Raw genomic sequence first — 13,806 nt, 5'->3', positions numbered from 1 at the left:
AAAAAACGGATAAAATAAACAACAAAAAGAACATGAGGAGGAAGAAAAATATAAAAGCAGGAATTAGAAAAAAATCAAAATAAGGTGAGATATAATTTGAGGTTTTTAAAGAACATACTAGATCACTCTGTCAAACTTAAGGAGAGAGAAAAAAAAGAACAAGCAAATTCCATTCAGTGGGAAAAAGAATTTAACAAAGATCAAGGAAGTAAAAAATATTTTAAGAAATTACTCTAATTCATGGAAAATCAGGTATAATCAAAATATATGAAAATTTATAAGTTAACAAATATTGTATGATTCCACTTCTATGAGGTGTCTGAAGTAGTAAATTCATAGAAACAAAGTGCAACGGTGGTTGCCAAGGGCTGGGGGAGGGCAATGGGGAGTGTTGTTAATGGGTACAGAGTTTGAGTTTTGCAAGATGAAACTCAGTTCTAGAGATTGGTTGTGTGAAAACATGAATATACGTGACCCCACTGAATGTACACTTCAAAACAGTTGAGGTGGTAAATTTTAAGTTATGTGTACTGTGCTACCGTTAAAAATTTTTTTTAAATACACAAAAACCTTAAAAGTCAAAATGTTGCCCCCAATGAAATTGTCTCCATTATTTATTTCCTTTCTTGTTTAACACTTTGATATGCCCTATAATGCTTTGCATATTTCAACCTTATTAAAGTATGTGCTTTTAGCAGAGACTATGGTTTCCGGAAATTACTGCCAGGATGCATACTATTCTGAAGACTTAGTGTAGGAAGCCCAGTAACTTCTATGAAGCATGAGGATGTTAATGGAACGGAGCCATCAGATGAACTGGTGAATGTTCGAGGCCAGCAGAATTGACTCATTTAGTGAGATGCCAATAGACAAAATTAGCATGTTGTTCACATATGGACCTTATTATAGCTCTATTTAAAAAAATCTTGTTGGCAAAAAGCTGACACAGTCACTTGAAATCATGTGATGTCTCTTGCGTTGGACATTTCCCTGAAAATATTACTGAAGTCGGTCTTCTTTCTCTGACGTGTAAATCTTAGTATTCTGAAAGCATACCGACATAAACAACAGTGCTATTTGTCCCATAATACAAACCAACTGCCTATCATCCTCTCAATTTATTTTCTGCAGCTAAAGATGTGTGACACATGCTGTTTAGTCTTCAAAATGGATTCACTTTTGTTCAGCTACCGTTAACCCAGGTTAACTTGAATTTTCCAGAAGAGAGTTGGAGAGAGCTTTAAAGATAAAATTCAGTGCTCCTCATTTTGAGGACAGATTGATATATTGACTCATTGGACACACACAGATTGGGGCCCTGTCTGTGTACCTGGGCCTGGGTTCAGCTCAAGGAATATTAGGTTGACTGTGAACCTCTTCCTATTCTTGATGAGCTCAGACACTAGTTATTATTGACTTGTCACTCTGCTTTGTCATCACCCCTAACGGCTCTCACCGCGGTGACATCCTTTTGGCACGCAACATCGTCTCCAAGGTACAGGAGCAAAAGAGGCTCAGGAAAGCTCCTTTCTAAGGCGTCGATGAGCACATGGTGGGCTCTTCAGTTACGTCTGTACGGTAGGGTTACTCTTTGTAACATATCATTTAACAGGAAAGACCAGGAAAATCAAAATACAACATATATATATTTGTCCAAATACACACATGCATATACACAGCCATATATTTACATGCACACACACACACACAGATGAGTGTTCCTACGTAGTTTCAAGAAGCAACAAATAGATTTTCATAATCTGGGTTTCCCAGGTAGTTTCCTTTAAGTCAGGGAACCCTAGCTCTGGGAGGTATCGCCAGAAGTGCCCCCTTCCCATCAGGTTGCAGAGAATGATCTGGAAGTAGCACGCTCACCTTGCTGCCACAGTGTAAACTGGCTCCAGTCACCCTTTTCCCTCAGGTTCTCATCTTCAGGCAGAAACAGGCCCTGGGCTCTATCCATCACTGCAAGGCCTTCATCTCGGATTAACTTCCAGTTTCTTTCTAAGGACTAGAGGGAAGATTCTGGTTTTACTGGACTGAAAATATGCCTGGTAAACACCTCATAGTGACGTTCAGCTTTTTGTTTGTCTGATTAATAAGTAATGAAATGTTCCCTCTCATCTAGATTACTTATTTCAATTTCCTCTAGGACCTCTTGTCAAGGGTGTAAAAAAACCCCCCTAATAATTATTTTTCAGAACCAAGTGCCTTTGCAGCATAAACATTTCAATAATTCCTAGGAACCGCCGAGAGCAATTCTGTCTATAATTTGTTTTCAAGTTTGCCTAAAGGTCGTTTTTTTCACAGACCCTAACCAACCAAGAGGACTCATCTTGTTGATCATTATTACATCAGGACCCTGCCCTACAGTCCGTGTGACACTCCAGCATCCAAACTGGAATTCAAATCACAGACTTAATTCCACCTCCCAACAGAGGTCCTCATAAAGATGCCATTCAGCATGGTAAATATTAATTAAACTTTCAAGAACATTGGGAAAATGTCCATCGGAGCATGTGATGTGTTATAAAATTAGTAGCAAAATAAAGCCAATAAATGTCCTCCTGTTTAGAATTCAGCCAGACAAAAACATTTCTTTGACTTCTCACTTTGAGGGTGCCTTAGGCTCTGTCAGTAAGTGCCTGGCTGGTGCGGGTAGATCCCGTGGGAGGAGAAGGCCAGGCTCTCCTCCTGGGAACCCTCACCACACAGCGATACTGACGAGCAGTGGGGATGGCAGTGGGGTGGGTGCCATGGGGGACAGCAGGCCAGGGCAAGCATCTGGAGTGGCAGCCTAGGAGGAACCACTATCAGGAGAAAAGAATAAAAACGGCATGAAAGAGGCTAGTTTGAAATTAATAATTTCAAACATTTAATTAATAATTTCAAACATTTCTACGTTGCATGGGAAGTGGATGGAGTCGTGGAGTCTACGGGTACCCGGATAGGGAAGAAGACAATAGATGATTTCAACGAGAATCAGGGCTCAAGAACAAGGAAGTAAAGCTGATGAGTTACAAACACACACAAAAAATGGAAGCAACTATCAGCGCGCTCTGAAAATGGACCGAGTTGCCTCATGAAACAGGGGTCTCTATCTTTTGAAGTATTCAAGAGAAGGCTGGATGACCAGTTACTGGGTGGAGCAAAGCACAAGAGAAGGTGTCAAGTGTTTTTACTGACCCGTGCTTTATGAATTAACGATTCAATGTAGGAAAACCGAGAAGGAGCCAGGAAGCCGGCACGAGCACAGGACTCCACCAAAGGCAGACATCCTCAGAGATTTGTGTGAAGACACGGTACCAACTTCAGCCAAACCCAGGGAACACTTGTGACACTGTGTGACCACATTAGGTATATTACAATATTCTAGGGCAAGCGGTAGATTTTAAGATTAGATACTGATTTCATACCGCTTTTTTCCCCCCTTGTTACTTTGAGTCTATTGACATTTCTTTTTTAAAAAAATTCAGCTTTGAGGCTTAATTAACATATAAAATTGTAAGATATTTAAAATGTAGATCATGGTAATTTGATATACATATACATTGTGAAAGGAATCCCCCCACCTGGTTAATTAACACATTTATCACCTCACATATTTATTTCTTTGATTTTTGGGGAGTGAGAACATTTTAATTCTATTCTCTTAGCGAATTTCAATTATACAATACGGTGTTATCAACTACGGTCACAATGTTATACATTAGATCCTTAGACCTTATCCATCGTGTAGCTGGAAGTTTGTACCTTTTACCCAAACCTCTCCCTACTTCCTTCGCCCCCAGCCCCTGACAACAACTTTCCCACTCTCTGTTTCTATGAGTTTTACTTTTTTTTTTTTTTTAATTGAGATTCCACCTTGTAAGTAATACCATACAGTATTTGTCTTTCTGTGTCTGGCTTATCTCACTTGGTGCCCTCAAGGTCCGTCCAAGTCACAAGTGGCAGGATTTCTTTTCTCATGGCTGAATAGTGTTCCATTGTGCGCGCGCGCGCGCGTGTGTGTGTGTGTGTGTGTCTTACATCTTCCTTATCCACTCATCCATTGATGGACACTTAGGTTGTTTCTATATCTTGGTTATTGTGAATAAGGGTACAATGAATGCAAAAGTGCAGATATCTCAAAATATTTTATTTTGAATTATATTTGCATTTCTTTGGATATAGACCCAGTAATGGGATTACTGGGTCATTTGGTAGTTCTGTTTTTCACTTTTTGAGGACCCTCCATATTGTTTTCCACAGTAGTTGCACCAATTGATTTTATATTTCTATGAAACCCACCCACTGATTTGTGTCAAAATCTAGAGCTGCTCTTATCATCACGCTGCTCTCTGCTGGTGTGGATCATCTGTCCACAAATAATCTTGAAACCATGCCCCATAGAGTTAAAAAACCCATCCTGAAACTGTGCCCCATTGGGTTAACAGAAACTTGGTGACTAACAGAAATTCTTGAGTTTGTCTTATAGTTTGCTATATATCTGCTTGCAGCCTACTTTACTATCCACGCTCGCCTTAATAACTTTCTTGCAAATTGCATACCCTCCAAGCTTCATGTAGCCTAAACAATAAGACATTTGCCTGAGTTGTTTTCCAGGCACTTGGAGTCAGCTGTGTCTAGTTCAAGCTCCAGCTGGCTAAGGCTGGTTGGGACCACTGACCCTAAAACTGGGCCTGTATAGGTGTCTGATGAATGACCGTTTGATGTCGAGGACCAAAACCTGCACACTCCGATCATGCTAAGTGTCTCCATTTTTATTTTATTTTATCTATTTATTTTGTTTTATTAAAAAAAATTTTTTTTTAGGCCATGCCATGCGGCATGTGGGATCTTAGTTCCCCGACCAGGGATCGAACCTGTGCCCCCTGCATCGGGAGCATGGAGTCTTAACCACTGGACCACCAGGGAAGTCCCTCCGTTTTTACATATACATTCCATGAAGAAGCATGTAACTTAGAAACACCTTGGGCAGACCACTGATTACCTCACCTTTTCCCTACGTCCAATCACCTTTCCCCACCCCTAAGACCACCCTACTTCTTTATCCCATAAATATCTCAAGCTCCTTGCCTTCAGGGAGGCAGATCTGAGACTGGTTCTCCCGTCTCCTCCCTTGGCTGCCTATGAATAAGTCCTTTCTTTGCTGCTGCGCACCTGGTAAATGAACCTGGTTTGGTAACAATTTCAATATTATTTCATCCCAAGAAGGTAATTCATAAATAGCAAGTCAAAGACTGCATTGCAATTAAGAGATACTCAAAAACCCTCACTTAGGCAGGTCCCCAGAGTGAGAGAAGACCATGGTTTTCTCAAGAATCCCAAGATCATGGAAAGGAAAGAGAATGCACCCCAGATACATCTCCCCAAATGCACCCAAATTGCCAACACTCCCCACAGCTACTGTAACTTATTCAAGTTGTTAGATAAATCTGTCTAATTCTTGTTAAACTGCCACAAAGACAGGCGAGAATTACCTCTCTAACACTTGAAATTACTTTTCAAATGAGGTTATCAGTGCCTGATATGGTAGGCAGGCTCTCACCCTCTGCCCTCCCAGTATCTTAGTGGCTTCTTTCATTTCTTTTGAAAGCTGATTTTAGGGGCATCTTTGGAAAGAGCTGATCTTTTGTTCCTAAAATAGGGCACAAAGGCCTAGGGAAAATGCTCAAGTGGCTGCATCACTAAATAAAATGTTTAAATTTTCTTTAAGGGCAGGCTGTCTTTTACATGTGAAACGTCGTTCCTGTCCCCTTCCGCCCCCTTCTCCCCAAGGTCCCCCCAGGGAAATGTTGCTGCAGAGGGACTTTTCCTGGAATAGTGATGACTTTTTAAAAAAACCTTCTTGTCTGCCCTTGTTATACGTGCCGCAGCGGTGCTGGAGGACAGACTCTGGCAGAAAGGAGCAAACAGATGCAGGGTCTCCCAGTCGGTCCCAAACTGGAAACACTCTTGCGGCAGTGCCACCGAGCTGCTCAGAGTGCTCGGTGCTGACCAGACACCGCACCGACGTTTATTTTCATCGTGAAGCAGCCACTCAGCATGTCCTCTTTAGAGTTCAGTACTTTGTCGCGGAATGTGACAACTGGAAGTGTCTGGGCTGTGAGTGCAGTGCAGACTTTGCCACTTTAGGGATGACAGAGGACCCGGGCCGGTGACTGAGCCTAAGGTCTCACAATCTAGCACCAGAACCGGCTCTGCGGTGCCCCCTGATTATCCCCGGGGCACCTGTGGGAGGGGGGTGTCAGGCTGCGGGGGGCTCTGGGCCCTGCACCCCTCTGGGGCAGCAGAGCGGCCGTGGGTCCCCGTCTCCTGTGACTTACAGGGCACACACTGGGCACATACTGGTGGAACCGGGTGTCCCTGCCTGGGAACTGGGTGCGTCTCAAAGGGGGCGCACACTGACAACTGGGGAAAACTGGGCTAACCAGTTCACACCAGTTCTACCTGGTGACGTGATGAAAAACACAGAGATCACACCCATCACGATCCCCTATGTGTTGAACAGAAACATTTCTTCTACTAAAGTAAGGACTCTGCTTGGGGGGGTTTTGCAGCTTTGGAAAGACATGGCAGGGTCTCTTTTACGGGCATCGGGGAGAAATCTGGAATGGGACCTGGGAATGGCATTTTCAAGCACAAACCAATGAACTGCACTGTAAAAAATTCACATGGTTACAGGGGATTAAAGACCAAACCTAATGACGTGTGTGCTCGTGAGAGAGAGAGAAAGGGAGGGGAGAGAGGGTGGTGAGGTGGAGGAGTAGGAGGAAGAAGAAGGAGAAGGAAAGAAGAAATGTATTTTCTCTACAGTAATGTTATTAGTTATCTGACTTGGCAAATAATTCCGCTTTTTAGGAAATTCCAACAGGAACTTGAAGGCTCACACAGAGCGGGCCATGCCTACATTTTTAAAGGTTTCATTTGACATATTACTTCCTTGACCCTAAATTCATTCATTTCATGAAACTGAAAAGAGAAACTCATAGGGTTGGTATTTGAGTTGGTTGCCCAGAAGACAACAGCTTCTGATTCACGTTTCTTCTTCTGGCTACACAGGCTTTAGAAAACAGAGATTTGCTTGTTTTCACAGTGCCTCATGGCCTCATAAACCCGTCATCAGCACTCGCCTTTCAGTTAAACCTCAGCTATATTTGGCATTCCAGTCATCTACAGATGGACTTCCCAGTTTCAAGCCTCATCAATCCCAAACTGTGCGCCAGCTCTCCCTAACCCACACCCTCCCTCCAGTTCAGGGCCATTTCCTCCTTTCCCAGATATTCTGCTCACCCTGCTTGGATGGCACACTTTTTTCTTCCACATCAGATTAAGTCCTCCTTTTAAAGGCTTCTCCTAAAACTGATTTCTTGCAGAAAGCCTTTAGAGGAGCAGACTAATTCTTAACTATTTCCCTTCATTCAATTAAGACATACACATTTTTTTAAAAGTCAAATATTACTACAAGTCTTATAATGAAAGCAGCAGTATCTTACTCAAGTTTTTCCCAATCCAGAGTCCAACCCCCAACTAATTCCTTTAAATATTTTTTTCTCATATTTGCCTGCTTCTATCTAAATAATATGTTTATATTGCTATCTCTTGATTTATTAATTCTAGACTTGATCCCTCATTTTCTGTCAGGGAAGGGAACATGTTAAAAATGTGATGTCTTCTTTTCCCTCTTCTCCATCTAGCAGTTCGGCTCATGTCACAAACCTTTCATACATCTGGGTAAACTCACATTTGGGTTTTCCTGAGTTGTAACAATTACACTTCATTTCACATGTAGCATTTATAAATTCTGCCTCCTTTTCTTTGGCTTAATTTTTTTAATGCCCTTATCACTGTTTCTTCTTTATAGCCCTGAAAGAGTGCTGTAAAATCTCTTATACTATTCTACGCTTTGCCAAAAACATCGTATAAGCTATTACTTTCTTTCCCTCTTTCTCTGAAGATAACCCTCCAGTAACCGTCTGCCCTGCTCTGCTCTGAACTGGTCGGTGTCTGGGCTTGCCGGACAACTGTCATCAGGGAACTTCTCTTGACCTCTGCCCAGTATGAGGCTCCCTAATTATTGGATTCTAATCTGGATAAAGAATTATCTGTGTTCTTGAGAAAGGACACACCACAGGTAAAACTGAATTTCTAAAAATATCTGAAGCTATTCTTTTAAAAAAATTTTATTGAAGTATATACAATGTTGTATTAATTTCTTCTGTACAGCAAAGTGATTCAGTTATACGTGTGTATATACATATATATATATATATATATATATATATATATATATATATATATATATATATATTCTTTTTCATATTCTTTTCCTTTGTGGTTTATCGCAAGATATTGAATACAGTTCCCTGTGCTCTACAGTAGGTCCTTGTTGTTTATCCATCCTATATATAATAGTTTGCATCTGCTAATCCCAAACTCCTGATCCATCCCTCCCCTATACCCCCTCCCCCTTGGCAACCACAAGTCTGTTTTCTGTGCCTTTGAGTCTCCTTCTGTTTCGTATATATGTTCATTTGTGTTGTTTTATAGATTCCGCATATAAGTGATATCATATGGTATTGGTCTTTGTCTTTCTGACTTATCTGAAGCTATTCTTACACTTGATTGAAGGCTTGGCTATGTACAGAATTCTAGGTAGTAAATAATTTCTACATAGACTTTTGAAAGCATTGATCCATTGCGTTATATAACATGTAGTGCTGCTTTTGGGAAATCTGATGCCTTTTGGATTCTTTTCTTTCTTTTCCCCTCTAGAAGCTTTATAAAAGTCAACACAGTGTAGTGGTTAGGGGTGTAAAGCATGAGAGCCAGGCTGCCTGGTTTGAAATTCTGACTGTGCCACTTATTAGCTGTGTGCTGTCGGGCAAGTTACATAACCACCCTGGGCCTTAGAGTCCTCACTTATAAAGAGCATAAAATACTACTACTTCCCTCAGGAGTTTCTAAGATTAAATGTGCTAAAAGTAACGGTGCTATATATGGATAGAGCTATGATGATAATGATGAGAATTTTAAGATCTTCTCTTTATTTCTGGTTTCCTGAAATTTTGTGGAAACGTGTGTTAGTGTAAGTGCTGAACACTTAGTGGTCCCCTCAATACGGAAACTCACATTTTTCAATTCTAGACTATATAGTATTATTTCTTTCATAATTTCTTCTCCATCTTTTTTTCCTATTCTTCCTGGAAATTTTTTTGTTTGTACATTAGACATGTTAAATTGAGCCTCTAATTTTCAAAACTTTTCTATTTCCATTTTTGTCTTTTTGTTTTTTCTTTTGGGAGATTCCCTTGACTTAGCTTCCAATAGTGCTATTAAATTCTTATTTCTGCAAGTCACACTTTTAAATTTCTGAGAGTCCCGTGTCTTTGACTGTTCCTTTTTATAGCATCCTATTCTTTTTTCATGGCTACACTCTCTTCTCTTATTGCTTCGAGTATATTAGAGATATTAAGTTGGCATTTGCTCCCCCAATTTTGTTTCCCCTGAACTACAGCATTCTTTCCATTTTTGTTTTATTTTCTTTCATGTTGAAGGGTCTCTCCAATGTGTGGTGATCCTTGGGTGCGAGTCCTATGGAACTGAGTTACTGATTGGAAATGCTATGGGAAACGGCAGGACCTATGACTGACAGGCCTCACTGATGGGTGTATCGTCAAACCAGTGTTTTCACGGGGCACCCTAAAATGTCAGGATAGACAACCCTATTTTTGGAGGCCATACACTTTCTTTAACTGCTGTAGTAGCAAGTTTCTTCTTTTGGGAAGTCCCTCTGTAATTACTTACTTCCATCTCAGCTTTCTTGGATCTGTTAAGTTAGCTACTTCTCTTTTCCATTTCCAAAAAACATGCTGACGTTGTTCATCTGTTATTGTCTCCCTCCTGTTTTTCTTTTTGTTTTTTAACTTGTGGGTTTATACCATTTTTATTATTTTACTGCCATTTACGTGAGGTTTCATGGGGGAGGTGGTAAATGAGTGTGTACAGTTTTGCTTAACCCTTCCTCATTCATATTTTCTAGACAGCTCTAACAGCTGATTATTTTCGACCGCTTACCTTCTTTTCTCTTAAACTAGAAGGATCTTGTAATATATAATTCAACCTTCTAGCGAAGTTTTGAAACAAAATCCTATTGGCCTGCAAAAGCCTTTACTAGTCCCTCAAATGTGTCTGCAAAAGACCACCAAAGCAATGATGTTTCATGTGATAGAAAGGTAGTGGCGAGAGAGAAGAAAGAATTCTCAGCATCATAGCTTACATTTTAAACGAAACTCTGGTAATCCATATATTGATTTATTGTCAACTAATTTTTCTTCACCTCTTGGCCTATACACTTTCCTTGCATCACAGTTGGTATCCCCCCAATTCCATGATGTGCTTTGATGATGATAAAATTGATTATGATGCTTGAAGCTTGATATAAAATCACTTTAATTTTGTCCTAAATCAAACAGAATTCATCCAACTGAGCTTTAAATATCTTCTTCTATGGAGGAAAATAGGCCCATTCAGAGAAACATTTTTGCTTAGGCAGTTAGGAAATGTTGCAGATTGCTAAGTAAGGAAAGTCACTAATGCATTAGTTTGCTAGGGCTGCCATAACAAAATCCCACAGACTGAGTGACTTAAACAACGGAAATGCATTGCCTCACAATTCTGGAGGCTGGAAGTTCAAGATCAAGGTGTCAGCAGGTTTGGTGTCTTTTGAATCCTCTCTCCCTGGCTTGTAGATGGCCATCTTCTATGTTCTTACATGGTCTTTCCTCTGTGTGTGCATACACCCCTGTGTGTCCAAATTTCCTTTTCTTATAAGGACACTAGTCATATTAGATTAGGGCCCATCCTAATGACCTCATTTTAACTTTACCTCTTTAAAGGCCCTATCTCCAAGTACAGTCATATTCAGAGGTACTAACGGGATTAGGAATTCAATATATAATTCTTGAGGGGACACAAGTAACTCGTAACACTAATGCAGGTTCAGGTTAGAACTAGATCCAGCTAAGAAAGCAAATAGTAGATGGGAAGGGATCAGGAATCAAGTAAGTCTATAGCAGCAAAATAAAGTATAGTCATGGAAAAAGTCAGGAAGAGTTATGCTTTTAACATGTGAACAATCCATAATACAAGAATTCACAGAGCTCAGGTTAACATAAGCAAGATTAGGTAAGTAACTGTGTATGATTAGCTGTTAAGAAAAAAGGGAATTGAGAAAATATAGACATTGGCAACTGAGAAGTCCCAGAGATGTGTATGTACTTTGAAAGGTTCTGACTCTAAATTAAGAGAAGGCATGTGGTCGAAGACTATTCCAGGCCAAGTTTACGCATTAAATTGGAGTCAGAATGAATTGATAATAGTGGTGCATTACTAAAATGTACACCATTTTTACCTAATTGTCTAAGAACATGCTGGCTATAGTTAATCATTTTAGGAATTATAGATCTGATTTTTTAAAGTCAGTTTACTTAAATCTTCGCTAAAACATGCCTATACTTTACACTGTGATGAGAAGACATGGGTAGCAGGGTCCCCCGCCTTAGAAAGAATATACCAGGGTAGAGAGACATCCTCCTGAGCGCTGAGCTGAAGTTATGAAATCCAAGCAAACACCATAGCGCGCGCAATGCTCTCACAGCAAACTGATTTTAATAAAATCTCTAGGGAAATTAGTTGCATTGAAGGAGCAGTCTCTTGCTGGTCCTAGTGCATCTTAATCAGACCTCCCGTTTTTCAAGTTTGAATATAAAAATAAAGGAAAACATCTGACATTCCAACCAAATGAGAAAAGCAAAGGCTATTAATTCAGACAAGCAAGGGAGTCTGCCACCATCACCAGTGTTTTGGCAGAGACGTGGGAAAACTTTCTAGTGAAAAAAGAGAAGGCTTCAGGGGTGCCCTGATTGGAGGCTGTTGGCCTGGGGAAGCTATAGACAGGCTGCCTAGAAGCTGGGTGTTCCGGTGACTGGTTAGCGGAGCACATCTGACTTTCTCTGGTTGGTCCTGAGTCGGAAGCGGGGACAAAAATTAGGAAAGCTGTCAGTTATTAATCAAGTCCTGGCCATTCGGGGCAGAATGTTACAGAAGTTATTGTTTAGCTCTCTGCATTGCCACTGGAGATAGTAATCTGGCTTCCCGTCAGTCTGATTTACAGTAGGCTGGCTTCCTGGTTTATTTGCTGTAGAAAAGGGGTTCGTTTCCCTGGCAGGCTGTTGCAGATTGCAGGTCAAGGTTCTATTTCTATAAATGGTCTGGCCATTGCCGCTTTGTATATACAGTCTCTCGTATCCTTCACTGCAGGGAAAGGATAGCGTAAAGTACCTAGCACAGGCCAAGAGAAGAGTCTTGGAGGACTGAATTTTGCGCTTTCTAAAGAGGGGGAGAAAAGGGGTTTCTTCTCCTAGGAGAAAGGCAAAAAGATAGCCCAGATCGCCAGGAGAAGCAGACAGCCTGAGGGCTCCAAGGACACAAGAGTGCAAAGGAGACCCACGTTCCTGTACTCTAGCCCAGACTGGCAGGGATGCCAGCCAACATTCTCAGTCAGAGGAAGGTAAAAGGGGAAATAAAGTTCCGTCGTCCCTTCCCTGCTCTACCCACAGGGAACGGTGCACCGGGCTAGGTCAGGAGGGAGTAAAAACCCCAAAGCCCCTAATCTCAAGGGGCTGCAGGTCTGACAGAGACTTTTTGTTTATATATAAAATAAACCACTTGATAAACAGAGAAGCAAGTTATCTATAATGTGTATGTGCACATGCGTCGATCGGTGTGTATGTATATTAAGATATAGATCATGACCCACTGAAACAGAGCATGGCCCTGTGGTCTATGCCCCCCATGTCCTCCGCCTGCCTTTTGTCTGTGGAAAAACTTTAGCCAAAGAGTACGTTTAATCAGAGAAGTGAGAAAATGCAGAAGCAAAGAAAAGCAGTCAAACAGGACAAAACAATGACAGTTTAGTCAGTAAGCAAAGTCAAGGACCTTTAGTTCCTTCTCAAGGGCTACAGATAATATTCTGAGCCATATCCTGTGAGCTGTCTTATAGGTACTGAAACCCCCATCAGGTGGGAGAAGTTAACTACATGATGAGCAGACTGTAGCCATGACACAAGCTGCCACAATTCCGAGAATTAGCCTCAAGGAAATGGGAACAAACCGACTCCGGAACTGAAGATTAACTGTACTTAAAACAATCAAGATGACGCTGGTCAGACCACCGATGACCTATTTCAAGATGACCGTCAGAGCTGCCTGTGCCGTTTCTGTGCGTAGCCCCTCCCTGCACCTGTAAAAGCTCTCGCCCCTGGTTGTCCTTTGGACAGGTGTTCACCTCCACACACCTGGCCCACTCACCCCCATCCCCGGATGCCAGCTCTTGAGCAGTGAGCAGCCGGATCCCGCTTTTGGTAACACCACTTGATCAAAAATTTTGGAACTGCAAATGGCATACTAACCTACAGATGCAGCTTGCAGTGTAGTGCCGGGTCTGTAAGTCAAACACTGTACTGCAAGCTCCCAAGGTGGACCAGAGATAAAGCCAATTTTTAGGCATTTTTGAAAAACTGACAAATATTGAAAACTCATCAATTTTGCTTTGAGAAAGAAAATGACCTTTTAATTTGAAATAATTCAAAGAATTTCTAATATTTCACCCTTTTGATATGTTGCCATAACTGGCATCTTAGACCCTCCTATACTCGTAGCAGAGTGCCAGCTCTTATTAAGGGCTCACACTTAAACACACAGGGGAACATCCATGATGGTGGTGTTTTGTTGTGTTTTGTT

At 41.2% G+C, this 13,806-nt stretch overlaps 1 protein-coding gene across 1 annotated transcript in view; it reads right to left on the bottom strand.

Annotated features, from left to right (window-relative positions):
- The window catches only part of ASPH (aspartate beta-hydroxylase), a 220,265-nt gene that overhangs the window by 18,549 nt on the left and 187,910 nt on the right, over positions 1-13,806 (bottom strand). Inside the window, 1 exon segment of the mRNA XM_036830432.1 lies at positions 1,876-2,011. Within this exon segment, the coding sequence (XP_036686327.1) occupies positions 1,876-2,011 (136 nt within the window).

Source organism: Balaenoptera musculus, chromosome 17, assembly GCF_009873245.2.
Source record: "Balaenoptera musculus isolate JJ_BM4_2016_0621 chromosome 17, mBalMus1.pri.v3, whole genome shotgun sequence".
Lineage (NCBI taxonomy): Eukaryota > Metazoa > Chordata > Mammalia > Artiodactyla > Balaenopteridae > Balaenoptera > Balaenoptera musculus.
This window is presented reverse-complemented; position numbering and strand designations above follow the sequence as displayed.